General features: G+C 45.8%; 1 protein-coding gene across 1 annotated transcript; it reads left to right on the forward strand.

Moving 5' to 3' along the window:
* The first annotated feature begins 1,707 nt into the window (after positions 1 to 1,707).
* On the forward strand, positions 1,708 to 11,119 carry LOC148754338 (uncharacterized). The gene is given in 6 exon segments (XM_088795333.1): positions 1,708 to 1,864; positions 7,143 to 7,517; positions 7,998 to 8,741; positions 8,744 to 9,060; positions 9,063 to 10,005; positions 10,008 to 11,119. Coding segments are annotated over 6 exon segments (3,648 nt in total).
* The last annotated feature ends 3,793 nt before the right edge of the window (positions 11,120 to 14,912 follow it).

The following is a 14,912-nucleotide window of genomic DNA, read 5'->3' on the forward strand; positions in this document are numbered from 1 at the left end:
CTGATAACACCAGTGAAAGACAGAAGACAACTTATTCTCCATCACTCTTTCCCAGGTGGTCAATAAAATCAAGTTATGCCACTTGTCCTGGGAATGTCTTTGTTTCCCTGAATGAGTTCTACAGTGCTTGGCTGTTTCTTGTAATTTAGATTGTTGTACTGAAATCCAACACGTCTCACACTGGTCTCAATTCTTCTGTTAGTTATGAGCAGGCTTTAGAATCTTGACAAAACTATGGTGATGCTCAACCACACACTAATGCTGTTGGGAGCCCCATGATGGAATTACTAATTAATAGCTATACAGAGCATGATGTAGTTCTTTGGACAACCCTTTAGTGATTGTCTGCATTTCCAGTTGCACCTTAGAGCTCTTTGATGTTCTTGAGTGCCCTTTTCTATTTCTGAAACACTTAGTTTGCCCTGAGTTACTTGTTTCGATTCCAAATGTCCCCTTTGAAGCCGAAGCACTTCTGGAGGTTCCAGTAGTGCCATAGTACTTTAGAAAACAGTAGCATTTCTCAGAACTCTGGTTGCTATGAGTTTCTTGATATGGACATGACCAGTCTCTAAAAGTCCTAGGGGCAGCATGATAACTGTGAGCACATCCTGTTCTTGCTGAGAAATCAGTGGTTGCTCTGGATGTCTCTCAGTTGTCATGATGGCCTTCTGGTAATCCTGACATACCCTTTGTGGCCTTTGAGCTAAACTGTACTTCTGATAGTTCCCTTATCTCTCTAAAAAGCCTCTGCTGGGTGCTCAATTACACAACGGTTTTCAGGTTGTCCCATTCACATTCTGAAAATCCCTTGGCTATTCCAATAACTTCCTTTCAGTTTTTGTAATTCTTTTTTTATTTATTTTGGTGCCAATTCCAATGTCTCAGCTTCCTTAGGTGTTCCTTGGTAGCCTTAGTTATCTTGAGTGCCCCTGTTTCTTCTGAGAGAATAAAAGATCCTGAAGGACCTTTTGGTAATAATCACCTTTCTAATACTTTTGGATACTAAAGTACTGTGAACTTCCAGGCCTTTATAAAAAATAATCAGAATTCAATGGTACCCCCTAAGTGCGGGGGGAACTCCATTGCCAATTAAATCCCACCATATTCCAACAGGGATATCAGGAGCTCAGCAAGTAAGACCTAAGCAAGAGAGCAGCTCTAGATACTTGGTTCTAAAACATGACACAATAGCGTTCAAAAGAACAGGTATCAAGTACACCAGGATACTATGAAACCATACATACATGATCAGGGATAGTAATGGTTTTCAAACTGTTAGCAGATTAAATCTAGATGAATAACAAACACAATAGAGATATTCACAAAAGGAAGGTGCATTAAAAAGCAGTAGAGAACACCCATGAGTATAATGTGGTGCCGAGGTTGCCCACATGCAAATAAGGGCAACCATAAAAAACTGAGCACAGGAAGAGCAGTATCACTGAAAACTGAATGGTTGCAGGAATACATGGGGGGTACTTAGCAAAAACAAATAGGACACTCAGGGTTTACAAGACACTATGAAGTACACCAGGAGTTATTAATGTAAACCTGTGGCTCCTGAGGAAATCAATGGTCCTTTACCATGAAACTCTAATCACTCAAGACATCCAGGGTGTAACCAGAAATATTAGTGCACTGTCATAATCCTGACCAGAGGCTCACCATTTTGGGTGTATCTCAGGTTTACCAGGAAGCCCTCAGGCCATGCATTTGGAATTCAAGAAAACAAAAGTTTCCCAGAAGCAAAAATCTGCCATGGAAATTCAGGAATACCAGGAAATGAAAACCAGCATCCCGCACAAATACCATGATGCAATCAGGACCACCGGAGCATCATCAGGGACATCAGAAGGCACTACTAGTAAACATAGATATATTGGCAACTGCAGGACCCTGGAAAACACTACAGACAATACAAGATATCCATAGATGTCAGTACCAGCAGAGTGTATTTAGGAAATCCAGGAAAATATGAGGTTCACTGGAGGTTACTGAGGACCATAGAGCCCCATCCAGAAATGCCGCAGCACTATCAGCTTTACCTAAATGCTCAGGATCACCTGACCACTTTTGGACCACCACAGTGTACTCAGGATCACAGAGATTGCTCAGGACCCCTCAGGTAGCACAGAAATTTTAGTGACTTTTGAGGATTGCAGGGGGTTCTACAACAGCCAAGAAGCACAACAATCACCAACGGTCACTCAACACGACCGGTGTCTTATAAGATGCATGTAAGCACTAGGAGACCACAGATGACACTCAGGGGTGCCACCTGGTTCAAAGGAGTCCCAGTGTACTGTCAAAATTACTCTGGTCCAGAGTATTACTGGGGACATGTGAAGAATGCCAATGAGTCTTGAGAACATGAGGGCTCAATGAGGACAACAAGAGGTCACTCAGAATCACCAGAAAATGCTCAAAAACTCAGTAGGGAATTAAGATTATCAACATGCTTACAGGCTATATGGTACACCCAGGATTATGTGGGGTTCCCCGTGAATGCCACATTATGTTCAAGACTGAAAGTGTCTTCCAGAAACACCAGGAGTTTCTCTGCACCTCTACGGAAAATACTTATGTCCATGATGGTAATATCAGTTCCACGATGTAGTGTTCGGACAAGCATTGGAAAATTACACAACAAGGCATAATCAGGTACACCTTTTCAGGGAGCACAAAATCACCACAACACTGTGATAAATTAGAAAATTCCATCACATCAACATGAAACTGTGAGTGCTATGAAATTTTTAGGAAATCCTCTAGCTGCATAGCTCCACAATGTGCACTGTGGGCCATCATTGACACCTAACTCTACAAGGCATTGAAAAGGATGATCACTGTGCAATCAGAAATACTTTGGTCACTCTGGACAATCACCAATTTTTAAGAGTGGCAGCTATGACTTAGGAGAACCTACAGGTGCTCGCAACTACTGCTGTACAACCCAAATCCAATGAGAACAGTCAGGATATATCCAGGACCACCATCAAGTGCTTTTGTCTTTGTACAGGTGACAAGAACCAAGCAGGGGGTATATACGCATTACCAAAGGGCACTGATAACCACAAGCAGATGCGTAAAACAATGAGATTCCCATGTATGTCTGAGCACCACAAGTGTGCATTGATTCCCACAGGAATTCCAGGTACATCAACAAATGCCCATGATAATCTAGGAAACTGTGGTCAACATGGATAGTTTAATATCGCGTCCAGCACAACATGGGTAGTGAGGGAATGAGAAGGGACACCGTTGTGTTAAAAAAGAAACAGAAATTAAGAAAGTTTTAATCGGAGGACCAAAGGTCTCGCACCCTCAAAAGACTGAGAGTCCCAAATCGGGCCATCTTGTGGCTTTTATTGATATACACGGAAGTAGCATGGTTTTTTCCATGGTCTGTGAGTCTCAGCATCATACCAGAAAAGATTCAAAACAATTACCATTGTCTGCAAACAGCCAAACCAGAAAGTTCCATGATGTCTTAACAATTATGGTATGTGCCTTCCCAGGGACAAATCCTATATACAGAAACTTATTGCTAAGAATGGAAGAAGAGTTGATGTAATCACTTCACTGACTCACTTTCCAAGCAGGTGGGGGGATGAAATAGTCATAAGCAGAGGCTCTCCTTAACCAGGGTAAGTTGGGACTGTGCCACATCTATCGACCCCGTGAATTCTCCTGCTGGTCCACACACACGGTTCTGCCTAGCTTGGGTTGTTTCTCCCTTCAGAAATCTTACCCATCATTGGCTGACAAATCATCTTTATGGGACAAACAGAAAGGCATGAAGTGTACGCACAAAGGTAAAGCAAAGTCCTTGAAAGGAACAGTTTTACAGACTCTTCTTTCTTTAGGAAAGGCACAAGGGGCAGATGGCTAGGCTGCTGCGTGACAACAGCTTAATACACACTGGGAACATAAAAATCGTTCAGATGACACTTAAGACTGCCAGGGCTCAATGATGAAAATATCTCACAATGAAAAAAGAAAGAGGGGGATACAGGAAAATAAGGTTCTAACAATCCAAGCAAGTGATGTTCAGAGTAACAAGGGGGTATCCAGGACTGAGGTCTTGGTACAATCACCAAAATACTGGACAACACACACTGAGGACAACCAGGAGTATTTCAGAGACATTAGGGTAGTATCAGAAACAACAGAGTATGGTCATGACAATCAGGGGCACCTTTATCACCAAGAATTAACACAAGCCCTCTATGGCACTCTAAGGACTATGAAGGAACTCTCAGAAACACCAGGTTTCACTCAATATCTCCACGGTAATGTTAAAAGAAACTGTGCTTGCACAGGGCACATGAGCATTCTCGGGAACACAACGGCTATAAGGAGAACTTCTCACAGTGAACGTTAGTCTCCAAGGATAATGTAGGGTCACTCAAGAACAGCTGGGACAACCCATAACACGAAGAAGCACTCAAGTACACCAGGGTGCAGTCGTGACAATGAGTACATGTGCAGGAACAACAGTAATCACGCAGGTACAAGGCCATGCTCTCAAACATTTGGTAAAACCAAAACCACCAAGGTGACTCTGAACAATTATATAAGAGAAGAGCAACAGGAAATCTGAGGACCACAATTTGTCTCTTAAAATCAAACCTAACAGCACAGGCATGTGACTACAAGTATCAAAATGGAGTATTCTGGATTGCTAAGGGTAACCCAGGATTCATAGGAAGCACCTAAGATGACCAGGGAATGCTGAAAACAAATCAGCAGTGCTTAGCAATCCCTGAACTTGCGCAGTAGAGGCTGGACATCCAAAACAACCATGGAACTCAGAAAAACATAAGGTTTTAATGAAACAGAAGCAGACACTCAGAAAGGTTGAGACTACTATGGAGAACTCCAGATGACATTGCAGGTCAAAAACAAAACAGAACAGGGGAGACTGAAGTATCTGGAAAATGCTGTTAAAGAGGGTGGTAATGGGATGACAAAAAAGTGCTCAAAAACAGCAGTGATCATATTGAATTAATTTTGGTTATTCTTGAAAATTTGGTGAAACCAGTGACCACCAGCAACTTTTCAGGACACTTAGGGAATCATCATGATATTAAGGGCACTATTGTATTTATCTAAAAGGGGACAGTATAAACAAAACACTCAACTGTAGCTCAGTACAACTAGGAGATATAGAAAATGAGGAAGAAATTGTCTGAACTACAACAGCAATGAGAATACCAGCAAAACCATTTCAGGAAAAAGAATGTGAATTCAGGACAAATAAGGGAACTCTAACACAATCAAAAGAACTGGACAATCAGGAAATTCTCCAAACCACCAGAAATCTATCAGAATAACAAGTGAACATTCAGGAACACTAGGGTATTATATGTGTTAAAAGGCTGCTCAATATAAATACAACAAGAAGGGACATAGAAGCAGCAGGTACCCAATGAGTACAAAGAAAGGGCACCCAAAATGGACATGAGACACACAAGAATACCAGGAGAATCTCAGAGGCAGTGAAAGCATCAGAACATGCAAGGTGCCAGTAACTGGCAATCACAAACCCAAGGAGAGACTGAGACCTAGCAGGAGGAGCTGAAAACACACCAAGTTGTTGTCATATAAGTGAGTGACACTGACATGTGCAGGTAGCACCGAGGGATACGTGGTGTAATTATGGACCCCCAGTCACTTGTAAAACCAAAAGGAGCTACTCAGATGAACAAGGGTCAACTGGGAGCCCCAGTAAATATTCAGCACCAACCATGAGTCCCATGTTTACCAGAGGTCACTCTAGCAAGCAGGGGTCATCCAGCATTAGCAGAAGTACTCAGGACTAACATGGCAACACATACCAGGGCACTGGTAAACTGAGTTGGCAGTCAGTAGAAAGAAGCTGGTAACAGCACCACAAAGATTCTCTCAGAATCATCAGGGGACAGTCAGAGTCATAAATGTTTCCTTAGCAACAGTCAAGCACATAGTGGCCAACACCTACTCAACATTACACGAGCTCTACGAAGACAGCAGTAGTTTAATGAAACCATATAGGGAATCCCAGGATGACCAGGGTTCTCTCAGGATAAATAGGGACATCTCAGGACAGCTAGGCGGAAAAGTACAATACGGCTGAGCATAGAAATGACAGGGGCCCAGGACCACCACGTGGCCTCAGGACAATTAGCATTCATTCCAGACCATGAATACTTTGATAGAAAACAGTGTACTGTCATTAAAGCAAGGAGGAGCTGGGAACACTGGGTTCACTCAGAACTACAAGAGCACAAGAAGAGTACAATAAAATTCTCCACATAACTAGAAAGTACTTCATGGTAACAGGGCATTGTCAGAATTACCAGTAGCCTCTAAAAGCTCGAGATCTCAAAAGCATGAGTGTGATTGTAAGGGACTGTTAGCATAAGGACTGACGCTTTACGGTTAAGATAGGGTTAACAGCCCTGGCAGCCCTGGGCTCAAGAACTGTTACTTTAAAGTCAGAGTAAGATTAACAGCCTAACAGCCTTGAGCTTAAAACAACCTAATGGCCTAATTGTTAGTTCCAGGAGGTGGGCATAGAGACCAGATGTTTTATCTCCTGATATGGAAGCTTTTGAAACGTATCTATTGTAAACTCCTTGAAGCATAGCACAATGCACCCCCTAAGACTTTAGAAATTACAGAATGTCTTAGTTATGTGAGAATTGACGTCCATACTGTACTCCCTAAGACTTTAGTAATTACTAAACACCTTAAAACTGCTATAAAAACCCTTAGCTTTGTAGGCTAGGGGTCCTTTGTTAAAACCCGCTGCGTTGGGCAGAGACAGGGACCCCAGCTAGCTGGAAGTAAACCTCGCTGTGTGACTTGCATTGTCGTGTGTGTCTCTGTCTTTCTGAGGGGTGAAAGATTCCTGGACTTAACATTAGGGGGCTCGTCCAGGATTCCCCCACTCTCAGAGAAACAGACAACTCCCGATACCGAGGTTTATAGAGGGAACCGCGGTATGAGTTTTGGCCACCTCTGACCGGAGGAAGTCTGAAACAGGGCTCCCCGGTCTTAATCAGGGAGGGCTGAAACAAGTCCTCGGCCAGAGGCTGAAACAGGTCTCTGCTTGGTCTGGTCTGTGCTTGGTCTGTTTTTTTTGAGAATTCTCACAGGAAGGAAGGAGCGGGTTACTACGCTGGAGGCTCCAACTCTGGAAGTCGTGGGAGACGTCCCCGACGAGAAGGTGGCACAACGACGTCCACAGTGGACGCCGTTTGGACAGGCCCGGGGTAAGGATCCTGTGTATGGTGTGATTGAAACAGCGCCTGTGGATGTAGTGTGGTTGACCCGCCGGTGGGTGTTGAAAAGTCCTGTGCGAAGTTGTGTATTTTCTGGCATTGTGTTTTCGGCCCTTTCTTTTGCCTTTTCCTGGTTTCTCTTTATAACCATTATGGGACAGGCTCAAGTAACACCTAAGACTCTGTTCCTGAACCATTTTCCTGACATCCGCGCCAAAGCTCGGGATTATGGCGTGGAAGTGAAAAAAGGTAAGTTTAACACCTTCTGCTCTGCAGAGTGGCCTACTTTTAATGTGGGCTGGCCCCCCCCAGGGGACTTTTTCTCTAGACATCATTAAGAAGTTCCGAGAAATTGTTAATCAGCGCCACCCGGACCAATATCCCTATATTCTGGTATAGCAAGCCTTAGTGGAGAGTCCTCCCTCCTGGCTTAAACCCTTTGACCCCGACAAGCCGGAAGATCCCCCCAAGGTCCTGACTGTTTCAGAACCCTCCTGCCAGCCGGCGGGGCCCACGGCTAGCCCGAAACCCCCGGAAAAGCCGGCCCAACCCATCCTATAGGAACGGTCAAGCATATATCCCTCTTTGATAGATCTAGATTTTGAAGAGAACCCCCCCCCCCCCCCCCCCCCCCGCCTTACGCGCCGGCGCCACTCCAGCCTGAGGCCGCCGCGGCTTCTGAGCTTCCTCATTCAACGGCTCCCTCTACCCCGGCTCCCCCTGCCCTAGTCCAAGGACCCGCAAAAAGATTGAGGTCCCGTAGACACCGGGAAGAAACTCCAGAGGAGGAGCCCTCCTCCTCCACCTCCGCGGGGGCGCCAATTCTCCCCGTGCGAGCCCTAGGAGGGACTGGCCCAGGTGGGGAGCGTGCATACCAGTATTGGCCCTTTTCAAGCAGTGATATGTACAACTGGAAAGCCCAAAACCCTTCTTTTTCTGAGGACCCGAAAGGTTTAACTGACCTGTTTGAGTCTGTCATGCACACACACAGTCCCACTTGGGATGATTGCCAGCAGCTTCTTAAGACTTTATTCACCACCGAAGAGCGCGAGCGGATCCTCACCGAGGCCAGAAAGAATGTCCCCGGCGACAATGGACGGCTAACGACTCTACCGAACCTGATTGATGAGCGCTTTCCCTTGAACAGACCGGAGTGGGATTATGCTAATGCAGAAGGTAGGGAGCGTCTCTGAGTTTACCGCCAGACTCTTATGGCAGGTCTCCGAGCGGAGGCACGCCGCCCCACCAATCTGGCCAAGGTAAAAGCTATAATGCAAGGAGAAATTGAAAGCCTGGCTGTGTTTTTGGAGCGCCTCTATGATGCTTATAGGCAGTACACCCCATTGGATCCCTTAGCAGAGGAGAACCAGTCGGCTGTAATTATGTCCTTTATAAACCAGGCCGCCCCAGATATAAGAAAGAAATTATATAAACAGGAGGGACTAGGAGAGATGTCTATTCGGGATTTAATGAAATAGCAAAAAGAGTCTTCAACACTCGAGAGACTCCCGAAGAAAGGGAAGATAGAATTAGGAAAGAAACTCAGGAATTATAGGAACAAATCGGGAAGGAGGACAGAGAACATCAGAGTAGGGAGAATAGGAGGCAGCAGAGGGAGATGGCCAAGATCTTGTTGGCAGGCGTACAAGGTACTGTCAGGGAAAGACCAAATCTGGCTGGTCCAGCCCGACGGTGTAGGCCGCGTCCCCAACTGGATAGGAGACAATGTGCTTACTGTAGAGAGTATGGACATTGGAAGAGGGAATGCCCCAAGCACCAGGGCCAAACCGGGCAGACGCACAAGTTCTGCTGGCAGGGATGGACAGTGATTAGAGGGGATGGGACTCGGTTCCCCTCCCCGAGTCTTGGGTAATTGCATATGTGGAGGGGAAGCCAGTAGGATTCATGGTAGATACAGGAGCTCAGTACTCAGTTTTAAACAAGCATACAGAGCCCTTGTCTCAGAAAACCAGTCTGGTGCAGGGGGCAACTGGGTCTAAAGCTTATCGGTGGACCAGTAAGCGCCAAGTGGACTGAGGCCACCACCAAGTTACCCATTCCTTCCTGGTTATCCCTGAATGCCCGGCCCCCTTATTGGGGCACGATCTCCTGACTAAGGTCAAAGCCCAAATCCATTTTGAGTCGGATGGCATCAAGGTATTAGATGGCCAAGGACAGCCCCTCCATATTTTAACCCTGTCTCTTGCGGATGAACATCTCCTATTTGCCCTGCAAGACAGACCCTCCAACCTTCCCCCTTCTGGATGGCCCCATGAGATGAACTGTTGGGTTAAAACGTACCCTCAGGCGTGGGCAGAAATACTGGGTGTAGGTCGAGTGGTCCGCCAAGCACCAGTAGTAGTTGAACTTAAAGCCTCGGCTCAGCCTGTCCGGATCTGCCAGTACCCCGTGTCCTCTGAAGCACGAAAAGGGAATGCCCCATACATTAACTGTCTCCTGGAAGCTGGAATATTAAAACCTTGCCATTCTGCTTGGAACACCCCACTTCTCCCCATTAAGAAGCCAGGGGGGAACGATTATAGGCCAGTCCAGGACTTGAGGGAAGTGAATAAGAGGGTTGAAGACATCCACCCCACGGTCCCTAACCCATATACCTTACTAAGTCATTTACCCCCTTCACATATTTGGTATTCTACCTTAGACCTAAAGGATGCATTTTTTAGCATAGCCCTGGCACCTAGCAGCCAACACATTTTTGCCTTCGAATGGCATTTGCCAATTCGGGAACCCCCGGGCAGCTGACCTGGACTAGACTACCGCAAGCCTTCAAGAACTCTCCAATTCTGTTTAATGAAGCCCTAAATCAGGATTTGGACTCGTTTCACCAGAGCCATACTTCAGTTACACTCCTGCAGTATGTAGATGATTTTCTCCTGGCGGCCCCATCTGAAGCCGAATGCCGGCAGGCCACTGGAGACCTCCTCCAAGAGCTGGGGCAGCTAGGCTATCAGGCCAGTGCAAAGAAGGCCCAAATATGCAAGCAAACAGTCATCTATCTGGGATATAAGCTGCAAGAAGGAACTAGGTGGCTGACAGAGGGCATTAAAGAAACTATTCTTAGACTTCCAGTCCCAACCTCAGCCCGAGAGGTCCGTGAGTTTCTAGGGACGACAGGCTACTGCCGGCTGTGGATTCTGGGGTATGCTGAAATAGCAAAGCCTCTGTATGATGCAACCAAGGACAAGGTCCCTTGGGCCTGGGGGGCAGAACAACAGAAGGCATATGAGACACTCAAGGTTGCTCTCTTAAAAGCCCCGGCCCTAGCATTGCCAGACCCCCTGAAGCCCTTCACTCTTTTCATTGATGAGAGAAAGGGAATAGCGAAAGGGGTACTGATGCAGCGCCTGGGGCCTTGGAAATGTCCGGTTGCCTATTTATCTAAGAAGTTAGATCCAGTTGCAGCAGGATGGACCCCATGCTTAAGGATTATCACGGCGGTAGCCCTAATGGTGAAGGATGCAGATAAACTCACTTTCGGGCAGCATCTGAAGGTGGTGACCCCCCATGCCATAGAGGGGGTCCTGAAATGTCCCCCTGGTAAGTGGATGACCAATTCCCGCCTATCCCATTACCAAGGATTCTTGGTTGATGGCATCGGGCCTTGGGTCCATCACTCTCACGTGCGCCGAGCCAACCAGCTGGAGCAGACACAAGCTGAGGAATGGACTGCGCGGCAGCACCCTGATAACCCTCTGAAGTTGCAACTCTTCAGGCCTCGAAGAAGCGTCAAGCCCCCTGTATCCGCCGACGATGGAGCGGCTGCTAGTCCTGCTTCTACTCAACATCTGGGAGAAAAGCCACACGGGGATCAACCCACACCAACCCCATAAGCTAACCTGGACCCTAACGGACGGACAGACCCAAACTACCCTTAATAGCACTACCCATACTGCCCCAGTCAATACTTGGTGGCCAGACTTGTTTTTTGACTTGCGTGACATTTCTGGCCTTAAACGTGGACGGCAGTATGACTACTCAGTCAGGTCCAAGCGGGCCTTAATCGACACCTATCAAGGACATAGTGCACAAGGGTTTGGGGCTTGTCCGGGGAACCTCAGAAACAATTGGAAAGCCTGTGGCGGTCCAGACCGCTACTATTGTGGTAGCTGGAGTTGTGTCACCTCCTATGATGGGCCTCGACAGTGGGATGTGGGGAATAAAGATCTTGTCAAATTCTCCTTTAGGGACCCCCACAAACAAGTACCCCAGGTACGTGTCCAATTTAACCAAGACGCGGCACGGAAAGAGCGTGGTTGGTTGTCAGGATTAACTTGGGGGTTCCAATTAGATATGGTTCGGTTGGCATGGATGGGCCCCCACCCCGGCGGTCTTCTGACTATTCGACTGTCAGTTGAAACAACTAGCATTCAGGTAGGTCCAAATAAAGTACTGGCCCCTCTTATCCCTACCAAGACCCCGGGAATATCCAGGGAAAAGACACCACAAGAAAATTCGAAGGAACCCAGCCCAAGACCCCTGTAACTCCTTCGACCCCTGTTACACAGGCTACTGAAGACTCATTACGGAAACTAATGTGCACTGTATATGAGGCCCTTAATGGCACCAGTCCTAACCTCACAACTTCCTGTTGGCTGTGCTATGACGTTAAGCCCCCGTTCTACGAGGCAATTGGGCTTAATGCCACTTACACGGCCTCTAACAGTAAGAACCCCTCTCAATGTTCATGGGGAGATCGTAAAATTGGCTTAACTTTGCAACTAGTAAGTGGCTATGGAACCTGTTTAGGGAAAGTGCCCCGGGCTAAGCTAAGTCTATGTGCCTCCATAGATCACACCCCTAGTTGGAAAAGTGACATCAAATGGTTCATCCCCAATACAAATGGATGGTGGATATGTTCAAAGACTGGCCTCACCCCGTGCCTATCTACCTCGGTCTTCAATGCCTCTAATGAATTCTGTGTCCTGGTAGCTGTATTGCCCCGTGTTCTCTATCACCCTGAGGAGAGTATGTATTTACATTGGGATAGTGACACAAGTGTGAGAAGTAAAAGAGAACCCATCACTGCCCTAACCATTGCCACTCTGTTCAGTTTAGGAATAGCCATAGCCGGGACCGGCATAGCTTCCCTAGCTACTCAACAATCAGGAATGACCTCCCTGTGAGCGGCCATAGATGAGGATATAGAAAGGTTAGAAACCTCTATTAGTTACTTAGAGAAGTTGCTCACCTCTCTATCCGAAGTAGTACTCCAAAATAGAAGAGGACTTGATTTGTTGTTCCTCCAACAAGGTGGTTTGTGTGTTGCGCTGGGGGAAGAATGCTGTTTTTATGCTGACCATGCTGGGGTAGTAAAGGAATCTATGGCAAAAGTTAGAGAAGGGCTAGCCAAAAGAAAACGTGAAAGAGAAGCTCAAGAAAACTGGTTTGAAACTTGGTTTAATAAATCCCCCTGGTTCACCACTTTAGTATCAACCTTAGTAGGCCCAATTATTTTACTTGTGCTTATTTTAACCTTTGGCCCTTGTATATTAAACAAGCTTATAAATTTTGTAAAAGATCGGGTTAGTACTGTCCAGCTCATGGTCCTCAGACAACAATATGAAAGAGTGCCCGCCCTTGGAGACCTCAGCTGGCCCATAAATGAGCAAGATTCCTCATTATGAACAACAAACAGAGGGGAATGTAAGGGACTGTTAGCATAAGGACTGCCGCTTTACGGTTAAGATAGGGTTAACAGCCCTGGCAGCCCTGGGCTCAAGAACTGTTACTTTAAAGTCAGAGTAAGATTAACATCCTAACAGCCTTGAGCTTAAAACAACCTAATGGCCTAATTGTTAGTGAAAGATTCTTGGACTTAACATGTGATATCATTAGAATCATGGGGGACTCATAACAACCACTGGGTATCCCCAACATCTTTGAGTATCTCTCTGGACAATTGGAGGAGTCACAACACCCACACAAGTTATGGAGTCAGTATGATTTGAACATAAGAATCCAGATAATCAGATAAAATATCAAGATACCAGTAAGCACCCATAATCACTAGGGGACACTCAGGACACTTTGGTAAATCCAACAACACCCCTGGTGTGCTAAGAAACACTATTGCACTCTGAACACCAGGAGAATACACTCAGGACAAACAGATGATATCAAGGGAAGTATGGGAGACACCAGGGGGACTCTGAGGACCACCAGAAGGCACTTTGTTACAGCAGGCATCACCAAGGAAAGCTGGGTGTTCTTACAACAATGCAGGGACATTCCAAAAGATCTTACCACTCAGGCACACCAAGAGTTTATGGGAGTTTCAGGAGACATCGGAGATAACCATGTATTAGTCAAGACCACAAAAGTGTAGTAAAAATTTAAAAAAGCATCTTTCCACTATCACCATGCACACTCAGATTCTCCTGATAAGAGGGGCGACTACCAAGAAGCCCTGAGGGACATTAGGAGGCTATATGGAATACCAGGCAGTAGCAACATTACCAGTAGTCATAAAGACCACCTGAAGTCATTCATATTCACAAGGGCTTTTAGCACAACCACAGGAATATTTTATCAACCAGCATCTTTGTGGACAGGAAGGACACCAAAAATACCAGGGAATGCTGAGGACCAATTTTCCTTCAAGAATGGTCATGTGCACTGAGCAACTTTTAGTATTCCTGACACTACCACAGTGTGAATCTATGATGGTTCTGATCACCTCTTTGTGATTTTCCACATGGAATGGGATAGTCTTGAATTCTTTTGGCGGTCTTAGCACTACACTAATTCCCTTCCTTTCTCAGGAATTGATGGTGGTCCCAGTAATGTCCACAGAAATTGGGAATCCCAGCAATCCCCAGAAATTGATGGGATCCCCGATTGCTGTGGACATTACTGGGACCACCATTGATTCCTAAAAGAGGAAGGGAATTTTTAGGATAAAAAAAACAATGATCAGGAGGGAAAAAATTTGCTCAGAATACATCTGTACACCAAACACAATTAGTAAACAGAGAAGGCATTAATCAGCGACCCTAGGTGTCACTCACAACTTCCTTCGAGCTATCACAACAGACCAGGAGAGGCCCAGAACACCCAGCATGTACTTAAGACAACAAGGAGCCACTCAAATACAGGAAGGCACAGTTAGGAGCACCAGGGTTTTATGAAAAGTACAATGAAAGTCAAAAATGAATAGTAAATGCTCGTGCCCACCAGGACAAATCTGGGACAACCATCAGTTGACATGCCAATCTAAAAAAAAAAATAAAAAAATAAAAAAATTCTGATCTGAAGATTATACTCGAAACAAGAACAGGACACCAGAACAAGTGTCACTCAGAACTTCAAGGATTCTATTAGGAGAAAACTTCGCTCAGATCATACAGGTTCATCACAGAAAGATGAGGGGTATGTCAGAACCAATATTAGGTGCTCAAAACCACTACAATCAACAGAAAACCATGGGGTCTGACTTATAAACAATGGGACTTGTGGCAAACATTGTATACTGAAAACAATTTTCAGTCATCCAAAAACACCATATGCTTTCACAAACCTTAGTGTAGGGCTATGACAGTCAAAAGAATTCAAGACTAGGCCATTCCGTGTGGAAAATCACCAAGAGGTGAGCAGAACCATCATAGATTCACCCTATGCTGGTGT

The sequence above is a fragment of the Rhinolophus sinicus genome, unplaced genomic scaffold, assembly GCF_057876585.1.
Source record: "Rhinolophus sinicus isolate RSI-liver-muscle unplaced genomic scaffold, RSI-T2T HiC_scaffold_23, whole genome shotgun sequence".
Taxonomy (NCBI): domain Eukaryota; kingdom Metazoa; phylum Chordata; class Mammalia; order Chiroptera; family Rhinolophidae; genus Rhinolophus; species Rhinolophus sinicus.